Genomic DNA, 21,528 nt, shown 5'->3' on the forward strand with positions numbered 1-21,528 from the left:
AAGCCCTAGGAATGAGTCTATTGCCTTTATTCCTTGGCCTGCTTTGCAAGGGTGTGAAAGAACAATGCTGCAGTACTTCCTGTTCTACATAGTCATGTGACTTAAGCTAGAGCATGTGCCAGCCAATGAGGTCCCTTGACGGCCTGGTTAAACATGAGACTGAACAATGAAGTGAATCACTTTTTATTCGTGTTGAAATATGAATGCTGAAGTTTTGAAAATTTTATATATAACATTTTAATAACTAAAAAAAAACTTGACTTAGGAATAGTGCTTATATTAAAATGAGTGTTTGTCATTTCATGAAGTTTTTACAAATTTAAGAGGCATAAGAGGGATATAATAGTCCACTTTGCTCTAGTTGTGTTTTACTTGATATTACTGATTGCTTTAGCTTTGAAACACAGAACAATGCTATAGTAAGAATGTAGTATACTACTATATTAACCCAAAACATATTGTATATTTGTGGAGAAAAGTTTCTAACATTCTTTTTATAAATAGTAAAAATGCTACTTGTAGGATGCTCTGATTTTTACTTTTTGTAAAAAGAACCTTGTCTTTTTACTCCAGCAGAAAATGGCAAGGGTTCAGCTTTATTTGGGAATCTAAAATCTCTTATGAGGCATATTAGGTATCACATGTGACACAAGTAAAATCCTATGACCCTCAGCATCTTGAAAGTTGCTGCTCTTTAGGATAAGGTTGTCCATGATGTCTATGTCATTCCATTCAGCTGCATAAGCAATTCCTTTGATGGATGGCTGGTTTTCTACAACCCCAGCATTATTTTAGCTGGAGAAGGTAGTATTTGATGTGTTGCAATTTGTGCTACATGCCCATGGAACATCTCTGGACATTACCTCAGGAGGAGGGGTTAAGAGAAGGAGGAGCTGTGGCTGAAGACATTTAATGGCAGAATGAATGGAAATTCAAAGATCGCTGTGCAGTCAGCCTTAAACACTGACTGTACCCCCTCCCAGATTTCTTTTACATTAACTAAAAAAAGTCTTATCACACAATCTCATAAAATATATGTAATTTCATTTAATTTTAGTCACAAATCATCTTCAAAATGACGAGGATTTTGACAGCTTGCAAAGTGGTGAGGACAGTGAAGACTGGTTTTGGCTTTACCAATGTGACAGCACACCAAAAATGGAAATTTTCAAGACCTGGCATCAGGCTTCTTTCTGTCAAGGTAATACCCATATTGATTGTTTCTGATAAAATAGTATGGGGTAGAGTTTAGCTGTGAAGCAAAGGTGTCCCTTACAAAGCAAATACAGTTTTGAATATAGCTCCGAAGTACTAATGTATTAATATTTCCTTTACTATGGAACCTACTGAGTTAGCAAATGCTAGTTTTTATCTTATCTGAGTAAAATGACAGTAATTTTTACCCAACATAAAGAATGATGACAATTCCTGTGAACATGTAAAATGTAAGTTCACTGCTTGGAAAAGAAACATCTATTCTTTCACAGATAGCTTTCTGTGCCTAGATACTATTGCTTACAGTTTGGATTTTAAAAAATGGGGCTGCTCATATGTGTGTGAGCCACATTATGGTATATAGTGTGTTAAGCTCTGTTCTGTAAAAAGGGCTTACTGAAAAGTTCTCTTTTGAAATATCATTAAAAAAATTTTAAATATAATTAGAAAATATGTGGTTTTGATATTTGCAGGTCATCATGTAGACACTGCTTCAGCTTTTTCCTTTTCCTTCTGGCTGTTTTTTTGGACAGGCCAAATTTATTATTTTCATTTTGTAGAGTAATACATGGAGGCAGATAGAAGCTGATAATTCTGTCCCTCCAGAGGTATCTATAATTGAGGGGGCAAGCCCAGGAAAGAAACATTAATTGCCCTTCTTCCTGCCCCCCAGCATTGAATTATGAAATTCCTGTAGGAACCTCTGCTCCTTCCTATAACTTTATGAAGACGTTCATTATCAGAGAAACCTGAAATTACTCCATAGGAACTTTGCCAATGAAAATAATCTTTAGTGACTATAAGTTTAAGCAATCATATTATCTTTAGATATATTGCTTCTTTAGTAGTAAAAGCTGTAAAATTTGAAATAGAAAAAACAAAAGAAAACCTCTGTTGATATGAAAATGGGATCTCATAGTTTGGAGTGTTGTGCTTATACTTTGTATGCTCATTGAGTTGACTAAGCTTCTATTGTTTCAGTTGCTCAAGTCAGGATTCAGTGGGGTTTTGGTTCTGACACCTGCAAGGCCAAGGAATACTCATAGATTCTTGTGGACACCAGGGATAGGAATGGGAAAGGAATGGGAGTAAAAGAAAAGGAAGAGAGATGGAGACAGGGAGAGGGGGAGGGGAGAAGTGTGAGGGATGGTGGGGGAGAGGGGAGGAGAGGGAGGGAGGGAGGGGGAGAGAGAGAGAGAGAGAGAGAGAGAGAGAGAGAGAGAGAGAGAAACAAGCTCAAGATCCCAGGAAAAAGGAGGAAATACATATAGTAGCCTTAGTGGTGTGTTAACAACGTCAGCCTTTAACATTGAGAAGATGCTAACAAGAGGGTAGGAAATTACCATTTTAAATTAACAAAACCAGAAAAGAAAATGTCTTTTATGTAGTTATATATTCAAATATATCCAAATTTACTCTTTTTAGATGGATATCATGTTTTAAAGAGAGTTGAAATCATTAGGATGTAGTTACATGTGGCCATAAAGGGCACTGAGAACAGTCACTAAAGGTTAGTGGCATTATGTCTAGTTATAGACATTTCCTTGAATTTAGTTTCATTATAGAAAAAGATGGGAAAGCCTAACTAACATCAAAGACATTGTAACTAGATGTAAACTATGAGAATTTATTGTTAGTAATACCTCAAGTGTACTCACGTATCAGCTCAGAGAAAATCAATAGTAATGAAAGTTATCCCGTATGATTATATGTGCCATCTAATACTTCAAAGTTAGGTGACTTGGAATATCTTCTTCTCACTCTATGAGAAGGTAGATATGTAGGTAAGGATAGGCGCATCTTCATCAGACACCAGAAACCGTGAAATTGAGTGAGTACTGACTTAAAATGGCGGAGATATGATTGAGATTAGAATCCAATTCTCCAAGATCACAATAAGTCCATACAACCACCACCACAATCACAACCACGACAAAATGGTCTAATTATGTGGATGGATTACTGTGAAAGCAGTTCTAGCTCGTGGTGACAGATCTGTTTCAAGGGTCTGTCACAGTGCACAGCTAAGAATGACAAATTTGTAGGAGGACTAAGCCATCATTTCATGGTGTAAAAGCCATTACTCACATTCAATCATTACTGGCCAGAGTTTTGGAGGAATGCCAAGCACAAAAAATAGAAGTTCTTGAACTTCACAATAGTGAATTAAAATTCCATAGAGCAGCCCAAGGGGACTTGTGTTATTATTCACTTATTTTAAATAGTCCTCTACCTACTTTTCTTCCTGCCTTCACTTTAAAAACTCAACTGTCTTAGAAAAATATAGCCAAATTTACTATTTTTAGATCGACATCATATTTTAAAGACAGTTAAAATCATTAGGATGTAGTTACATAATGGTCAGTGAAGGGCACTGAGAACAGTCACTTTAAAGGTTAGTAGCATTATGTCTAGTTATAGACGGTAAATGGATTGTGAAAGACACCCTGTGGTCACATCTATAATCATTGCCCTGTAAATTGGGTTGCTTTTTCGACGTATTTAGAGATCGCTTTTCCTCTCTCTTTGATGACAGACAGAGAGGGTGGGTTTGGCAACAGCAATGACGCACTTATAATTTTATGTGGCCCTTCCCTGGGTATTTGTCGGTGGCTAATATTTATAGAGTGCCTTGTCAATTGACACAGTTGCATTTTACTTACAGGAAAGAGGAAAGAATTTCAAGGTTCTCTGTATTTTAAAGAAAGTTGATATCAAGGGTGTAAATGATCAACAACCATAAAATTGTAAATACTAAGAAGTTTTAGAGACCATAATCTTTTTCCATTAGTATTGAAAAGGTTCAGCGCTCATTATTACAAGTTGCAACAGTATAGTGGGATATACCCTGGATGGGGCACTAAAAGATCTGGATTCTAACCCCTGTTATGCATTTCCTAATGCTCTGATCTTGGACAAGTCACATGTTCTCTGAACCTAAGTTTTGTCATCTGTATAGTGGAAATGATGACTGATTTACTCGAAAAAGTATGTGATTGTCACACATGAACAATTTTTTAAAATCTTTAAAGTTTTAAATTTAAATCATTAAACTGAATGTTTTTAAGCAAAAACTGGATGTTTTTAAGCAAAAACTGGATATTTAACAAAAATTCCATTCTATACAGTAGGAGGAGTTAGTGGAGGGTTATGTCAAAGAGTCCTTATGTTTTTCAAGTTGTTGCAATGACAAGGTATTTGATAAGAATTCTCAAATATTTATAATAATGATTTGTTCACCTTTGCCTTATATTAAACATCTCTAAGAAGATATTTCTTATAATAAATCAGACTCAAGGAAAATGAAGCAAATAATCTTTTTTTTTCAGTATGGCAAATTTAATTCCAAAAGGCAGAATAGACACCATAATAACCTATTTCATTCATTCATTCATTCATTCTTTTATTCATTCATTTATTCTTTAGTAAACATGAAACCTCTACCATGGGAGTATACAGGAAGAATGATAAATAGAAGTAAGTGGGAAGAGGATAGTCTCTGATTTCAAGAAACTTACAGACTTAAGAATTCTGAGTTCTCAAATCTGGGAAAGTCATCAAGACTAAATAGTTTTATTTTTACTTGTAAATGAATTTGGAAATCAAAGGTATTAAATTGTAAAGGTTAAGTTCCCTATGAATAGAAAAGTGTTCAATAAGTACTCCTTCTAACATTAATCCATTCATTTTTTAACAATGGTGACCTGTGTTATAATTAAGCTAGGAACCTAACAATCTAAGTGTCCTCTCTGATACTTCAGCTATGAATAAGCACTGGGAGTCATTATTTCTTTTGAAAGGCATTCATTTTGTAAGATTTTATATTCTGATTTTGACATAGAAGTATCTATTCAGTTCAGTCTTAAGGAGCTATTGTCATTTGATTAGAAATTGGCAACTATAAAAACTCCTACAATTAGAATCATTTACTTATATTGTAGTAGCTTTATAGATATTCACAGGAAATATAACTCATTATTATATTGGAGCTTCTGTACACATTAGATGTAAGAGTGGGGATAGGGTTATCACACACTTTTAAAAATAACTATTTTATTGGACTTTTACTACATATAGACACATTTTTAGGACTGGATTTCATCTATGGCAATCTACATTTTTGAAATATTAATTGGGTTCAGTCCCAAATAAGCTGTTGCAGAATTAGTTTGCCTGATGGACAACTTTACATATTTTTGGCGTGCAATATTTCTCTAATTGGGAGATGGCCTTTCTTTTGAATATTTTTATTTTCTCCATTTTTTATATCCCCAATTTTCTAAAATATAGATTCATTTATTTGTTACCAACAATGCCTCAAAATTATGTGCTTCTTGACATAAAACCCTTGAAAAAACTATAGGTTAAATGTCATAGACTAGGTTAAGTGAGTGAGATAGACACCTGAGATGCAAAATTTAAGGAGGCTGTCACTGTTAGTGTCATGGAGTGCCTCTTTGGGTGTTAGGCCCTAAGCACATCACTCAGTACCCCAGTCCCAGCTTTGGGTCAGAAGCTAAGCATTCTGGCTGTAGAACTGCCTAAGGGACTAGTACTAATCTTGACCTATGCTTTCCTCTCCCTCATTCCAATTTGCTCATGTCTAGCCAGACTTTCTGATGATCTAGAGGTGACATTAGGTCTTATTGCTATGGAAATGGAGACTATTCCTCTGCCTTTACATCTCTATTAGATTTTCTTCGTATTTCCAACTTGTTCCAAAAATTGAGGGGTGCTGTAGAAAGTTTTCAATATCTCTTATGCAATGGTCATGCTAGAATTTACTTTGAGCCTTCAGGAGGAGTTTGGTATGCTATACTGACTGCCCTTGATGTGACTCGTAGTTCCTGGGGCATTTGCAATGAACGGAGGCCCGAAGAAAGCTGCACGGGCCAAGGTCAAAGTTTGCGTTAGGCTCCTCAGCCCTAGGGATCTTTAGCTTCCATTTGATTTTCTTCATGTGATCTAAATGAGTTTAACTTATAAAAATATTTTCAAGGCTACTCTGTTTTCTTTTTATTTTTTTCAACTTGTTAAATGCTATACATTGATCTTTTAAATTTCACAGGGAGGTAATTGACTAATTTGAAGTTCTCGTAAATGAATCAGTAGGGTTGCTACATTACTAAAGAATTTTTCTAAGTTTCTTCTATAATGCAGAATGAAATATAAGACCATTTTAATTTATCACCATAGAGTAAAAATTAGCTTATGATATGTAGGTTCCTCCAGGATTCTGAACAACTTGCCACATAGCAGATGCTCAGTAAGGCATATTAATAACCCTACACTTTATGAACATACTTTGTAATGAAGTTTTTATAAGTGCTATATTTCATTTACAATGAGAAATCTTATTAGAATAAAATGATTCATGAATCTAAATATTTTGTTTATTAATGTTCAAACATAAAATACTCAAGTAAATTAACCTTGTGATTTTGTCCCCCTAATGTTGGCTTATGTTTAACCAAAGACCGATGACTTAATATTAACTTAGAATGCTTGTAAGATTATTAACTTAGAATGTGGTAAGACCTAATTGATTACTGATGTTACAGTGCTTCAAAATTTTGAAGTGTTAGGCCTTGTAACTGCAGAGAAGTCTCATGAAATATTTCAAAGACAAATTGTGCTGAAATTCTAAATTTCAAATATCCGTATCTTAATAGTATAACTCCAACAATAAAAAAATAAGATTTCATTTACTTGATTGTAACTTTTTACCATATTATCTACACAATAATTACCCGAAATAAATTCTGGCTTTAGGCTTTCTACTTTCCAGCGCTTAGTTCAGATTTATTTTTTAAGAGGATGAGTACTGAGGCATACTAATAGCTAAGAAACATCAGGTAAGCCAGAAGGCAAGTATGTTATATAGCTTTAGGCCTTGGTGAAAATGGAAAAAAAAAACATGTGGGGCCTCTACTTTTTCTGATGTGCAAATAATTTACGTAGATGAATGATTCAACAGCAATACAGCAATCCCAGAGTAAATTATTTTCATTTTTACTACTAGCTTAAGGGGATTATTGACTTTATAATGGTGTTTTTTTTTTTTTTTCCAAACCTTTTATGAAATCTGTTGCTGAATTAGCTTAAGGCTTTACATCCAGAACATTTTAGTGGTGGAGTCTCTTATCCAGGAGAAGAAACATTTCTGTTCTTCCTATTTTACAGACATGTAAGTGCTGCAGTTAAAACAAGGACACATGGTTGCCTGCTTTTGTACATAAAACAAAATAAACATTAGCAAATCTGGTTAGAATTTTAATTAGGCTTCAAACAACAGATGGGTCTTTTTAATTTGAAGTTTTGTTATTGTACTTATATATCTGATGCCATAGTTGTTGTTTAACCTGGCTTCAGAATGTTCTAAGTCATTTCTTCTGCTGTTATTTTATTGCTTACTCACGAGCTCATTTACATACTGAACGTTATCGCAATACAACACAAATTTAATTTTTCCTTTCCTTTCTTTTTTTGAGAATAGGTTGTTTAAATCAAAGAATAAGTAAGGATTCTTGCTTTATATGGCTGTCAACAATTCTACAAATAGGACATTTTAGGGCAATGCTGTTTATAGTTGACATATTTCTTCCACTTCAACCTAAATATTGTCATGTGTTTGTAACATAACATGCTGTTTTTCAGTTTCAATGTGTTTCTTTCTCTTATAGTCCTGTAAGTTCCACATATACAAAAACCTAATGCAATTTTAGGCTGCAAGAAAAGTCTCATTTTGACTTGTTTTCCGTCTTGATATAAAAGACCCAAAGAAAACTGGTTCAAAGTAAAGGATCGATATCCTTAGAGTTAGTTCAGAATGCTGATGGGTTGGAAACAATACATGAACAATGAGTAGATGATTTTTAATAGCATAATACTGAATGCAAAGGAAAACCTAACAATAATGATAAACACTAGGCTGCTTCAAAAACTTTTATAGATTAAATTATAAATTATGTTTGAGTTTTGGCTGTTACGTCCTAAGACTAAGCCCTCTAAATCAGTTTAGCATAGCACCAGGGACACATGTTCAAACCCTTTTCAAGGGGAATGTAGCTGTGTGACTCTCATTAATAGATGTTGCATTATTCCTATTCTGGAAAAGACTTTGAAACATCTACCCTTTTAAACTGAATCTCAAACTGAGAGTATTAAAGTGAGAAATTGGAGTCACTTCTTTGTGGTCCCATAAAGTTAATCAATCATCTTACTAAGAAAGGAAAATAGACCCATAAATGTAGGCTAACGGTGAATTTTAATTGTGAGGAAATTTAAAACCCCTAAAAGAGATGAGATGTTTAGAGAAATTTCAGATCTTGAAGTATTCTCTTTGGTAATATCATTAGAAAATTGAAATATTGTATGACAATGGTGAAACAATAATACCAACATCCACAGCAGATAAACAAACAAATAGCCATTGAGAGTTTATTGGAATTTCTACTTATATGTAACCCCCCCTCACAAAAATGTATTTTCATTAAAAATGACTTATAACTTGTGAAAGAATCCTCAGACTTTACAAATATTAAGAATTGCAGCATTAAATTTAGTTTAGAATGCTCATTGTAAAAGTAATTTAAGAATGGGGACCGGGCATGGTGGCTCACACCTGTAATTCCAGCACTTTGGGAAGCCAAAGCAGGCGGATCTCTTGAGGTCAGGTGTTTAAGACCAGCACAGCCAACATGGTGAAACCCCACCTCTACTACAAATACAAAATTAGCTGGGTGTGGTGGCACAAGTACCTGTAATCTCAGCTACTGGGGTGGCTGAAACAGGAGAATTGCTTGAACCTAGGAGGCAGAGGTTGCAGTGAGCCAAGATTGTGCCACTGCACTCCAGCTTGGGCGACAGAGAGATTTCATCTCAATAAATAAATAAAGAAATAAAAAATAAAAGTAATATAAGAATGGAGATCATATAGTTATTTTTGTAATTCAGTTTAATTTAGAAATAGGAGTACTAAATACAATTATAAAGTAAGATTAAACATGGAGCAATTACATATACACAGGAAAATTCAGTTTTAGTCCTAAATATTGTGTGTGAAAAAATCTACAGTGTTACGAATCTTCCTCCAATAAATTTGCAGACGAAAGAAACATTTAGTATTACTAGGCCGTAGAGACTAGTAATTTAATCTTTAATTTTTAAATTCATATGAAGTAACAAGAGAACACAATTTTTCACTACTTATTTTATAACCTGATTGACTCGCAGATTCACAATACCTGTAGGCTCCAGACTAAAAAATGCCAGACTGTTAGTGGAAACTAGCCTTAAGGCATTTTTCTTGATATCCATATTAGCTACAATCCCTGGCCTATTTCTTTGGGGTATGTTTACATGTTTTATGAATATAACTACATGGGTGGGAGAAGAAAAACATACAAACATAATTCCAAAAAGGTGGAGATAATGTTATTAACTGTAGCCACAATTTAAACATATTGGTTCAAAAATTTAAACATATTTGTGTGTTTTATGAGATTCAAACAAAATCTCATAAAAACGTAAGATTTTTAGAAAGTACAGAAAAATCTCTCTTTCTCTCTGTATGAATTTTATTTTAGGCAGTTGCATGCTAAACTTGTGCTTAGTTGTTCAAATTAAGTGAATGTTCACATGCGGCCTCCACTCTTGAACATCAGGTAACTTGGAAGTAACATTAACTTTGGCATAAAGACTTTGATCATTTGGTTTAAGTACCTAGCATGAGTTAGGTTCTCTGTAAACAAATGCTGAGATGATGTTTGGGGAGCATGCTGTCTAATAGGGATCAGCCTCTGTGAAGCTTCAGAAAGTAGAACTGGACAGAGAACTAAACTGTAATGCAGTTTTGATAAAGCCATGACCAACTGGATAGGAAGCTGTTGCCCACCAGACTTCCCTGGACGGGACCTGAGCCTTTATATCTGGGCCTGACTCGGTCACTGGCCATGGGGTATTCCAGGAAGGTCATGGGGCAATGCAGCCCTCTACAGCTGAGACAGACCCTGAACAATTTGACAGCAGGAGATGGTTTGCTGACCTCACTCCTCACAGCAGGGCAGCAAGTCTTTCCATTATTAATATGAATAATTATCTATGTTATCTAGAAATTGAATCCTCTATCACTGGGGAAAATGGAGGGGGGACGGAGAGGTAGATCTCCTTATTCATCACAGCATCTAGGGTTCTAACAATCTTCAAAGCTTGAGAACTCAAGGGCCTAGGATCAGTGCAAATTGTTCTCAAAACCTGCTGGTTCTCATCAGACTTTAATGACTCAAATAATTAATGACTTGACATTTCACTCTGACAATTTACAGATTTGTAGATAGGTAGTTCTTGGTTGACCTGGGCCTGTTGTGGCTTATCCATGGCAATTTTGAATTAAGGCTCTTATAATAAATTTAAATAGAATTCATGCTTAAATTTCTTTTCTTCTTTTTTCTTTTTGAGACAGAGTCTCACTCTATCACCCAGGCTGGAGTGCAGTGGCGGGATCTCGGCTCACTGCAAGCTCCGCCTCCCAGGTTCACACCATTCTCCTGCCTCAGCCTCCCGAGTAGCTGGGACTACAGGCGCCCACCACCATGCCTGGCTAATTTTTTTGGATTTTTTAGTAGAGACAGGGTTTCACCGTGTTAGCCAGGATGGTCTCCATCTCCTGACCTCGTGATCCACCCGTCTCAGACTCCCAAAGTGTTGGGATTACTGGCGTGAGTCACCGCGTCAGGCCGCTTAAATTTCTTTTTATCCTCACTTAAGAAATTGGAAAGCAGAAATAAAAGTAAGCTTAGAAAAAGAAAAAGAGGTTATAAGTCAGACTGGATTCAGAAACTGCTGCTCCTCCAATTGCTAGTAGAATGATCTTTACTTCTCTGAGGCTCAGTTAGCTCGTGTAAAATGGAGATTTCGATGTTACCTACATCTTTTTTATGTGTGTGTGAAGATTAGATAAGAAAACCCACTAATGGCTTTAAAGATAGTATTCAGTACATTCATGTTAACTATTATTAAGGATGTCATAGGGAATTGATCAGGATGGAGTTCTTGGTGACACAACATGCTTCCAAACCCTACTTTTTCAACATAGCTTCATAATTCTATTTGAAGTAAGATACATTTCCCAGAACAGTATAAATTTATTATTCAAATCCAAATTCTCAACTTATTTGTACAACTGCATATAGACTTTAATAAACATAGATAAGTATTTATGCAACCCAGTTTATGTCTTAATAGGTTATCAGTAAAGTAATGGCAGAAGGTAGAAATAGGATAGTGACAGGACAATCTACTTCTACCAGACATGCTTAAGAAATGTTAATGCTTTACTTTATCCAAATATCAGTATTACAGTTTTTATTAAGGGAGGCATTTTAACATTTGAACTCACACTAGAGAAAGCTTAAAGTATACATTATCTTTAGTTACTATTTCCAAAATTAATTATACCTACATTTATTGAATGCCAAAGATGTACCAGGATTATACATAGACCTCAACAACAAAAACAATAAAAATATAATAGATTTGGTATTTTTAATAGAGGGAGAAAATGGGATAATTATTAGTTATAACATAGTTGGGGAGTTGGTATAGAAATGTAATGTTGTCAGCGTGAAACAACATCAGTGAATTAAAACAAATTTATTGCTGACATACAGTAAAATTTGGCAAGCATTTTAGATGAAAAGTAAAGGAAGAAAAAGAGAATGCTTGGGTTATATATACTTAATGCAGCTTTATTCTTTTCCCTAGTGATGGAAGATTAGATTTCTACGTAACATAGATAATTAATATTAATGATAGAAACAATTCATGAGGAAACCTAAAGAATGACGTTTAGAAATCACCTTTTAGGGTCTTCTTCTGAAGACATTACTTATATGACACCTGACTGGTAGATGAAAGCCTAAGGGTACCATTTGGGCAGTAATTGCCACCCAGCCTTAACTCATTCCTTACTTTCATCATCTATCTTTTAGCATGATCTATACCTGTGTGAAATATTTGTCTTTGCTTTCAAGAGGAGAAGATGAAAATTGGTAAAATAACCAGAAGTCAGTGAGCATCAAAGAATTATTTTGAAAACACCATAGTGTCAGCACTGTCACATGCTAATGTCACATAATGAAGTACGTTTCTATGCATTCACCAACTGTGTAGTGAGAATATTACTGTGTAGACAACAGTGGGGTATTTCAGTGGGGATACAACATGGAATTAGGCATTGTGCTTTCTAGATGCAACACTGAGAAGTTAGAATCTAGTATGGTAGAAAAATACCTTTAGCAATTAAAAGGTAACACACAACAGTATACACCAAATGCAGTCAGTGGAAGCACAAGAAAATCGGTGATTAATTCTGACTTAGTACATACCATGGGTACTAGGAAGCATTGCCAGGATATAAAAAGGCAACAAGGAAGACATTTATGCACAAAGGACTGACAAAGAGAGGTAGGGAATCTAAGGTATTCCATATAGAGAGGGGGCCAGATGAAAGGACTTTGAATGTGAATTGAGGAATTTGGGGATTAGTGTCATCCAATTAATGTTTAAGAAAACCTTGACTATACTTCATAGGATGGATAGAAGCAGGGAGAGATTGGAGGCAGCCAGAACAATTAGGAGGCAATAGTAGGTGATGATGGGATTTTTGTCTTGGGTGGTCATGCAATTTCATATAGTGTGAAGTTAATTCTAAAAGCAAATAGGTGACTATTTATTAGTTATAGCCATTATCATTATTAGATACTATGTGATGAGGTAGAACTATTTTTAATTGGAGTATTATTTAAGTAACTAGCCTGTAGGACCAGGTGTGACTTGACAGTTGTAACTCCAAGATATACTGGGAAAATATGACAGAGAGAGATTGAGACTCCAAGAAACTTAATGTTTCAGGTTTTAAAATATTTGTAAGACTAACTACTGCTAGAAAAAACATTGCATTAGATATCTACATTTTAGATAACAATCCCACCAATAATAAGAAAAGTGAATTAAGAATTTGAAACATGGTTAAAATAAAAAATTCTATGCAGTGTAAGATGAAAAAATAAGTGTTTAATATTTTCAGCATTGAAAGAAATAATCAGGACGATGGGTGTGGGTAGGAGAGCATATGCTTGTATATTTTTTCTATTATAACTTTTCCTCTCTTATCAAAGTCGTTATTTAATCATTTAGAAATATTCTGCTAAATAGTCAGTAGATTATCTGACTAAAATAATTTCACTAAAGTGTGAACAAAGCTTAGTTACTTGTCTACTCTGTGCTGGCCACCGATATAGGCTGGAGGTGCAATAGTGAATGAAGCAGACCCAATACTCTGCCCACATGAGGTTCACTTTCTAATGTGATGAAATAGATAATAAATAAATCACTAGATGGTATGTTAAAAGGTAATGAGTGCTATGAAGAAAGAGCAGACCAAGGAGAAAGAGGGCTGGGGAACATATTGTAATTTTAAATGAGGGCGTCAAGGTAGACCTCTCCGAGAAAATGACATCTAAGCCAAGAGGAAGGAATCTTTAAATTTTGGATTTTAAATTCAAAATTTGGCAAGCTTTTGTATTGAAATTTTTATTTTTATTGCTTAAAACATCAGTGGAAAAGAAAGGGCAAATTCTTGTGTTAAAGCTTAATCTCTCAAGGGAAAAATATTTATCTTTGCATTTCCATGTGTTTTAGTGATGCCTCAGTGATATCCTTACTGAAGTTTTCTCTGTTTTGTAATCCATTCCCTTATCTAGCCTTTTACTAAACGAGAAGACTGGAGACATTCATCCATTTATCTACAGAGCCTAGCAAGGTGCTTGACACCTGGTAGGAGTTCACTGTCTGAGACTTGAATGTCTAAATGCTCTTATTGGCATATACATTTTTATTAAACACATAGGGATCATGTCATGATAAGGTCTTTTATTTTATAGAACTCACATTTATATAATCCTTTGGTTACTTTTCCTGACATTCTACAAGAATATACACTTCTTTTCATTAAGATTTCCTTTGTATTTCCCCTTTTCAAAGTGTGAACTGCTCTGGCAGTAGGCACTTAAATTATAATTTAATGTTATAATCTAATTCCTCGCCTGCAGACCTCTGTCAACTAGGACTGAGAATACTAAAATATCTTATGATGGTAACAAGGTGATTTCTTTTATACTCCTTGGAATGAAATAGCATTTGGGGAACTGTTAGTTAGAAGAAAGGATTCCAAATAATAGCTCTTTGTTCAGAGTTCGTCCATCAATTCATAGATAAGTCAACTGGCACTCATCATTTTAAATTCATCAGGGGCCAGTGTAGTTAAGAGGAATATAAAGAGTACTTTAGCAATAAACAGAGGCCTTGTTACAATATAATGTGTAGTAGGAAAGAGGATTGGAAGATCTATAAAAACTGCCCAAAGAACCAAAAATATAATTAAAGCAACAAAAAGACATATTGAACACAATCTCAGGGACTATTTCAGGCAATAGCAAATGTCTCTTCAAATATAGAGACGGAAAGTAAAATAGAAAACTAGTTTCATGAAGGGAGTGAGAAAAATCCCAAACAGAATTATAGGAATAGGCTCACAAGTGTTGATTTTCTTATGTTATTTTTTACCTTTCTTTAAAATGATTAGAAAGTGTCTAACCCAGATATCGCATAATTTGAAATTCTCAGATGAGAATAGAGACAAGCAAAATAAAAATATAAACCAAGGTAATATCTTAAGCAAGCATAGTTCAGAGTAGCATAGATAAACTGATACACAGAAAACAAGTGAAATTTACAATTTATGCCCAAATTTTGCCAACTAAATACAGTTGTTTTAGGTTCTATCAAAGTTACATCTTATCTAAAATTTTTTTCTTTTTCTTTTCGTTTTGTAAAAGCATGTAGGTTTACACATGATTTCCTTAAGAACTAAAAAACAGTATTTCCAGTAGAAAATATATTTCGATGGTAAATTTTCATTACTTAGACCAAGGGTTTCACCTAATAAAACACATCAGAGTTACCTGGGGAGTTTTCCTAACAAACACACTTCTACTCAGACCCATTAGCAGAGATATTTGAATAGCTTATAATAATATTTGGAAATACACCGAATACTATCACTCTTACTTTCTAAAATCTTCAACTTCTGTCTTGAATTATAATTAGACAAAAATTGGCAAATTAAAACAAAATTTAGAATCAGAATAGCATGTTATCAGAAGTGACATGTAAGTTGATTTCCTGGGTACAGAAGCAGAATTCAGACTTCTGTATAAGATCATCTCTTCTGTAGAAGTCTGGTCATCACTCATAGTAAATAAATAAATAATTGTGGTTTCCTTTGTGCTGAGTAATTCTAAAATGTTTTTAAATTTAATAAAGACAAACTCCAACTATTTAAAGTGTCAAGCTTGAGATTTCAAACACTGGGTCGAAGGAGATAGATAAAACTTTAACTCAAAGATAATTTGATAAGTCAAGTAAAGGACAAGATATTTTTGGTTAATGTTGCCCAGGAACACACATATATGCTCACTCACACATATACAAACATACATAAAATGTGCAGTACAGTACATTGTTCAATCTTTCTCAGAAATACAAACTTGAAATTCACATATTGTACCTCTGATTTAAAAAAGAAACTAATAAAATTATCTGTTGAGAGGAACATCTTAAACATATCCCATCAATTTATGTTAATGGAAAACATTAACATAGTTTTGTGTGTAAATGTAAGTTAATATGTATACACACTCACACATAAACAAGATGTTGGAACATAAGTATATTGGTTTAAAGGTAATCAAGACATTATTTTACATTGCAGAACACAATCATTCTAATAACAAGAGACTTGGGTGCTTCGGATCTAAAAGAGGCATCTTATTTCTACAGAGAGAATTATTATAGAAAAATAACGGGCTTTCTTCATTTTAACATTTGAAAAGTTTAGTGCATGTTATAAAGCAAAAGGAGCATAGAAACAAAGGTCTAGAAATCATTTATGGAGTTCCTGCTGCCTACTAAAGTGTGTGTGTGTGTGTGTGTGTTTGTATGTATGTATGTGTATGTGTATGTGTAATGGGAGTGGAGGTGGGGTGGCAAGATTTAAAAGGATTAGGCACTTTGGCCTCAGTCCTAAAACTGTGAGGGAAGTAAAATGAAGAATTAGTATTATTTATTTATTTATTTTTGTCTTCGATGATTACACTTAAACCTTCCAGAAAGAATAGCCCAATGATCTTCCTTACTTCAGGAAATTCGACTCATGGCCAGACTTCTTTTCTCTATGTCCCTGTCCATCCCCTTGACTGCTGATTACTTTGAAGCAAATCTCAGATATCATACTATTTTATCCTTGAATATTACAGTGTATATCTTTTAAAGGCAATGACTAAAAATATAACTGCAATCCTAAGATCAATCTTAAAAAATTACACTTCATATAATCAAATATCAATTTATGATTCTAATTTCCTCAATTATTTCAGATATGTTTTTCTTTATAGTTTAATTTTTAAAAATCACATTCTAATTAGCTTGTCCTATAGAGTTTCTTAGGGAGTCTGTATTTTGTCTCCCAAGGTGTAGTTGAAAACATTTCTTTCTCCCCTGAATTTTATGGAAATTGAGAGTTAGATTTAAATGGTTTCAACAACAGAATTTAGGGTATTTATAAGGAGTAAATGATGTCTGCTTCTTAGATGTTTTTCCAGTTGTTCCTCTTCTTAGCTAAGAATTTGGTAGACCCTGGCTCAAAGATTATTATGGCAAAGTTATCCAATTCTGAACGCCATAGTATAGAGAAGGAAGTAGACATGGATATAATTAACTCTAATAAAAAGCAAAATACAATATACTTCTAGAATGTTCCACAGTGCTTGGTTTTGTGTCAGTATTAAGAGAGTGATAAAGTTTCAGTTTCTTCATGAACATAATTCTGGCATGTAGAGGGCAACCCTTAGGACAACTCCATCAAACACAAGAGCTCTGCAGAACACAATTTGATAGATAATCTTGAAGATTCCTTCTGGCTCTAAATCTCAGAGTGATGCTGAGCTGTATGGTACAATTCACAATGTTTTTGCAAACTCATGAACTTTCCTTAAAGCTGTTCTTGAGCAAAGCTAGAGAATGATAAAGGGGAAAAGATAGACATATAACATTTCAGCTAAAGTGAAGTATTTCTGGCTTGTCAACAACTCTACAAGTAAACTTAGAATAGACAATGTATCTGCATGCTTCAGTTCCTCTTCCAAGAAAACAAAACAAAACATCTGCCAGTTACAGGAGCCATATATCTGAAGAAAAGTGACAAGCAATAGGAAAGCAACTGGAAATCTGGGCATTGTGGTTTCATTAAATATACTATGCCTTTATTTAATATATCTGTGTATTTTACCTTTGGAATATTTTTGTGTGTTTTGTATTGTGTATTCTGCTAAGATTCATGCAACTGTTTCTTCAGGCACAGACAGCACACATTGTCCTGGAAGATGGAACTAAGATGAAAGGTTACTCCTTTGGCCATCCATCCTCTGTTGCTGGTGAAGTGGTTTTTAATACTGGCCTGGGAGGGTGAGTAATGCTTCTTTTCCAAGGCTTTATTCTTCCTCTATGTAGAGAAATAACCAGATGATCTCACTCGTGGTGGCAAGTTGAAATCACTGCATCATAATTAGACTTCATATTGTCCTGAAGTTGCACCGTGCCTTGTGCATAGCCTACTGCAGCCGTCCTTGAAAGAAAGTTAGACATGAACTTCCTGCTACTGTAAATGAAAGACAACATGGGCATGCTGGTGGTCCCCTGGATAAAGAGAACAAAATGAATTCTAGAAACTTAGATTGTGAGGACACAGGTTATGTGAGATTACCAAATGGTTTATCTAAGGGGAGGTATGGGTCTAATTAAGGTGAAAATTGGAGCAAGGAAAAGAATGGATAGTACATTCTAGTGTCATTTCATTAGGAAAGAATCAATTTTGCACATCTAATATGAAATACTATAAGGAGATAAGAAAGTCCTTGGGTATTTTATGTAATTTTGCACTCTAGTAAGAAAGTTGAAATAACAGATACATTTATTATCTTTAATCAATGAGAGAGCAGCTGTGTAGATCTAATATTTTCAGTAATTATCAACTATTACCTGCCTTAGTATTTAAGACCTGCTAACATGTACAGCAATGAAAATGAGAGTTGCTACAGAAATTAAGTGACTGGTTTTACCTAGTTAATAAATGTTTGTTCACCTGGGAATCAGGAGGCTAAAGTTCTAGTCTCAGTTCTAAGGATAACTATATAATATTGGGAACATCACTTAAGCTTTTTGAGTTCTAGTTTCTTCATATAAAAAGTGGGGGGCTGGATTAGACACTAATTTAAACTGGGGATTTAAACATGTCTTAAAAACATGACTAGATTGATTGAAGGGGTTTCCAATAGAGATTCAATCCAACTAGTATTCTATGAAATATTTGATAAATTCTTTAGAGAAATTTCAGTTAGCCTCATAAAGACAAGGGGGCATTAGGTTCACCGATACTAATTGACCAAACTTCCATTATATTATTAATTTATATTCTTTCTTAAAGTCTTGCCTCCCTGTGTGAAATGAAGAATATTAGGTGGGTTTTTAAATAGTTCCACTGGTGAGAACATTAAATTACAGTGTATTGAAACCTGTTTGCAAAGTTTTGCTTCACCAGGCAATTATTTAAGCTTTTCGACAGCACTAATTACTAGCTGTGTTAATATACCTGCCAACAAACAACTGTTTAATATAGATCAGAATGATGGAGGGCACTAGAGTTTTCTTCTCTGTGATAGATTACAGGTAATAAATCTTGTCACATCACACAAGTCAAACAGGAGCTGATGGATTAATTTGCTCCCAACATTGTAGTTCTCTAAAACAAAGTGTATTTATTCATTTACTGAAGAGTATTGTAAGCATATGTTTAAAGGGAATGGTCAGTTCTTTTATGGAAAGAAAGAAGAAAGAGAAGTAAAATCAAATTAATTAAAGTTCTTTTGATGTAGGAAAAGGCATTCATTTATAAGATTAGTCCATAGACCCTATTTTTCCATTGAGACATGCTGCTTTCATTCATTACGTGCCTCACTCAGTAAGGTGGTTGATAATTAAAGGGGTTATTTTGTTTTTCATCTTCAAGCAATGCATTTATATTGTGGGCAGATCTTGGTTAAAAAATTATCAGTTCCTGACAGATAAGAGACAGCTGAGAAATTAACTGATGGAAGCTGTGGATAAACACCACAGCCCTCGAGTCACCTTAGGGATTGCAGAGCTGGAAGAGTAAGTATGTTGTTGACAAAGTTAGTTCTGGTAGGCGCTAGTCTGGATGGTGTTAGAGAATTTATGTTGACTACTGCCTGTGTTAAACTTCATTGCTTTCAAAATCATTGATTCTGTCCCCCTGAGCACCTAAATTCACTTTCAGTTGTAATCCACAAAAAAGATTTGGCTTAACTCATTTTGCAGAAAGTGAACATGGAAGAGAGCAGAAAAAAAAACCCCTGAATTGCAATGTATTCCAGTGCATAGAAAAAGTGTAGATAGCTCCTGGCATTTATGGGAATAGTGTTTCTTCTTCTTAAGAATAAGAAATGTGTGTGTGTGTGCATATATACACATATGATATGTATATGCACACACATACACACACATGATATATTTGTATTTTTCCTCTCACTCAAACTTTAAAATATAGCCCTCCTGCATTCCTCCCTAATTACATATCAGCATCTTTTAACTTAGAAGTCAGAAAGGCCTCAAGTCAGGTCTGTCAGATGAATTTTTTTTCTTAGCAGATAATAACTCCCAAACTTATATGCTTCTTTCTAAAATTAAAATATTTTAAAAATCAACTTTATTGAGTTATTCTTTCATATAAATTAACTTACTTATTTTAAATATTCATTGAATTTTAATAATCATATATACTCATGCAACCACCACTAACACAATCAGGATACTATTCAGTATCCTAAAAAATATCAAGAAAAGCTTTTCAATTTTTTGATGGTTACTATCTTGGTGAAACTGGCAGCCCTCAACAGTAAATATCAGTTTGTGCTCAATGATATCTGGTAGGCCAGGGAAGTCTTTAGAGTATCTGCAAACTTTAAATAGAGCAGCAATATTTTAAAAATTAAGATGCTAGAAAGGGATTTTTAAAGGAATTTAAAAATATAAAGAAATTGAGGGGATAAAACTTATATGAAAATATACCTTGGTATTCATGAGTTGGTTTTTTTTAATATCAATTATATCATGGTATAAATTTTTATATTCTGTCGTAAAATTTTCCTAGGTTTGCTAAAATCTAGAGACATTCTTGTTGGATTCTTCTCATTTTCAAGGGTTACATAATTCAGAGCATGTATGCAGATTATAGCTTTGTAGTTACATACATTACTTGTTGATACTTTTTTGGCATGTTTACCCAGGTACCCAGAAGCTATTACTGACCCTGCCTACAAGGGACAGATTCTCACAATGGCCAACCCTATTATTGGGAATGGTGGAGCTCCTGATACTACTGCTCTGGATGAACTGGGACTTAGCAAATATTTGGAGTCTAATGGAATCAAGGTAGTACCAATGATGGTCATTTAAAAAGTCTCAATTTGAGGGAGTATAGTTAACTTATTCTTAAGAATTAGGATGGCCAAAGTTTCTTCCTCAATATGGTAGTACAAATCATTAAGCTCAAGTATTCAATCTTATTCCTAGGTATATGAGAATAATCTTTAACTTGACAGTATTTTGAGTTTCATTTCTTAGGGCACTTTGAATTTTAATGCATTGGATGAAACTTGGCTTAACTTGAAAAAAAATGTTGCTATAAGTTCAAATAACAACTGTGCTATAAAATAATTGGGGAAGAATCACCTTTTAAAAGGAGTTTAGTAATCAATTCTGTATCAATTATTTGCTTTTTAAGCTTAATCTCTAGGGGATGATTTAAAGATAGCTTTTATGCCAGTCTAAAAGTAAACATATTAAGATTTCCTAAACAAGGTAACTTTGAATACCATCTTAGGAATATATATCATATGAGCAATTCAAAAATTTATATTCCAAATTCAATCCTATTTTTTCACCATTCCATTTTTGAATGACTTCAACTGATCATTTAACTTAGTTTTCACTATTTCTCACAATTTCCCATCAATTTTTTTCTCTCCCTTAAATGTAAATTAAAAATGATTTTGTTCATCATGTGCATTAAACCAGTAATTGTTAATTAAATTCTTGATTTTTTTTGCCATGCATGTG

General features: G+C 34.1%; 1 protein-coding gene across 1 annotated transcript in view; it reads left to right on the forward strand.

Moving 5' to 3' along the window:
- The first annotated feature begins 878 nt into the window (after positions 1-878).
- Positions 879-21,528, forward strand: part of CPS1 (carbamoyl-phosphate synthase 1) — a 119,346-nt gene continuing 98,696 nt past the window's right edge. Inside the window, exons 1-3 of the mRNA XM_021923956.2 lie at positions 879-1,201; positions 17,690-17,799; positions 20,697-20,841. Coding sequence (XP_021779648.1) covers positions 1,076-1,201; positions 17,690-17,799; positions 20,697-20,841 — 381 coding nt within the window. The 5' untranslated portion in view covers positions 879-1,075. The remainder of the gene's footprint in view (positions 1,202-17,689; positions 17,800-20,696; positions 20,842-21,528) is intronic.

Source organism: Papio anubis, chromosome 10 (genome assembly GCF_008728515.1).
Source record: "Papio anubis isolate 15944 chromosome 10, Panubis1.0, whole genome shotgun sequence".
Lineage (NCBI taxonomy): Eukaryota > Metazoa > Chordata > Mammalia > Primates > Cercopithecidae > Papio > Papio anubis.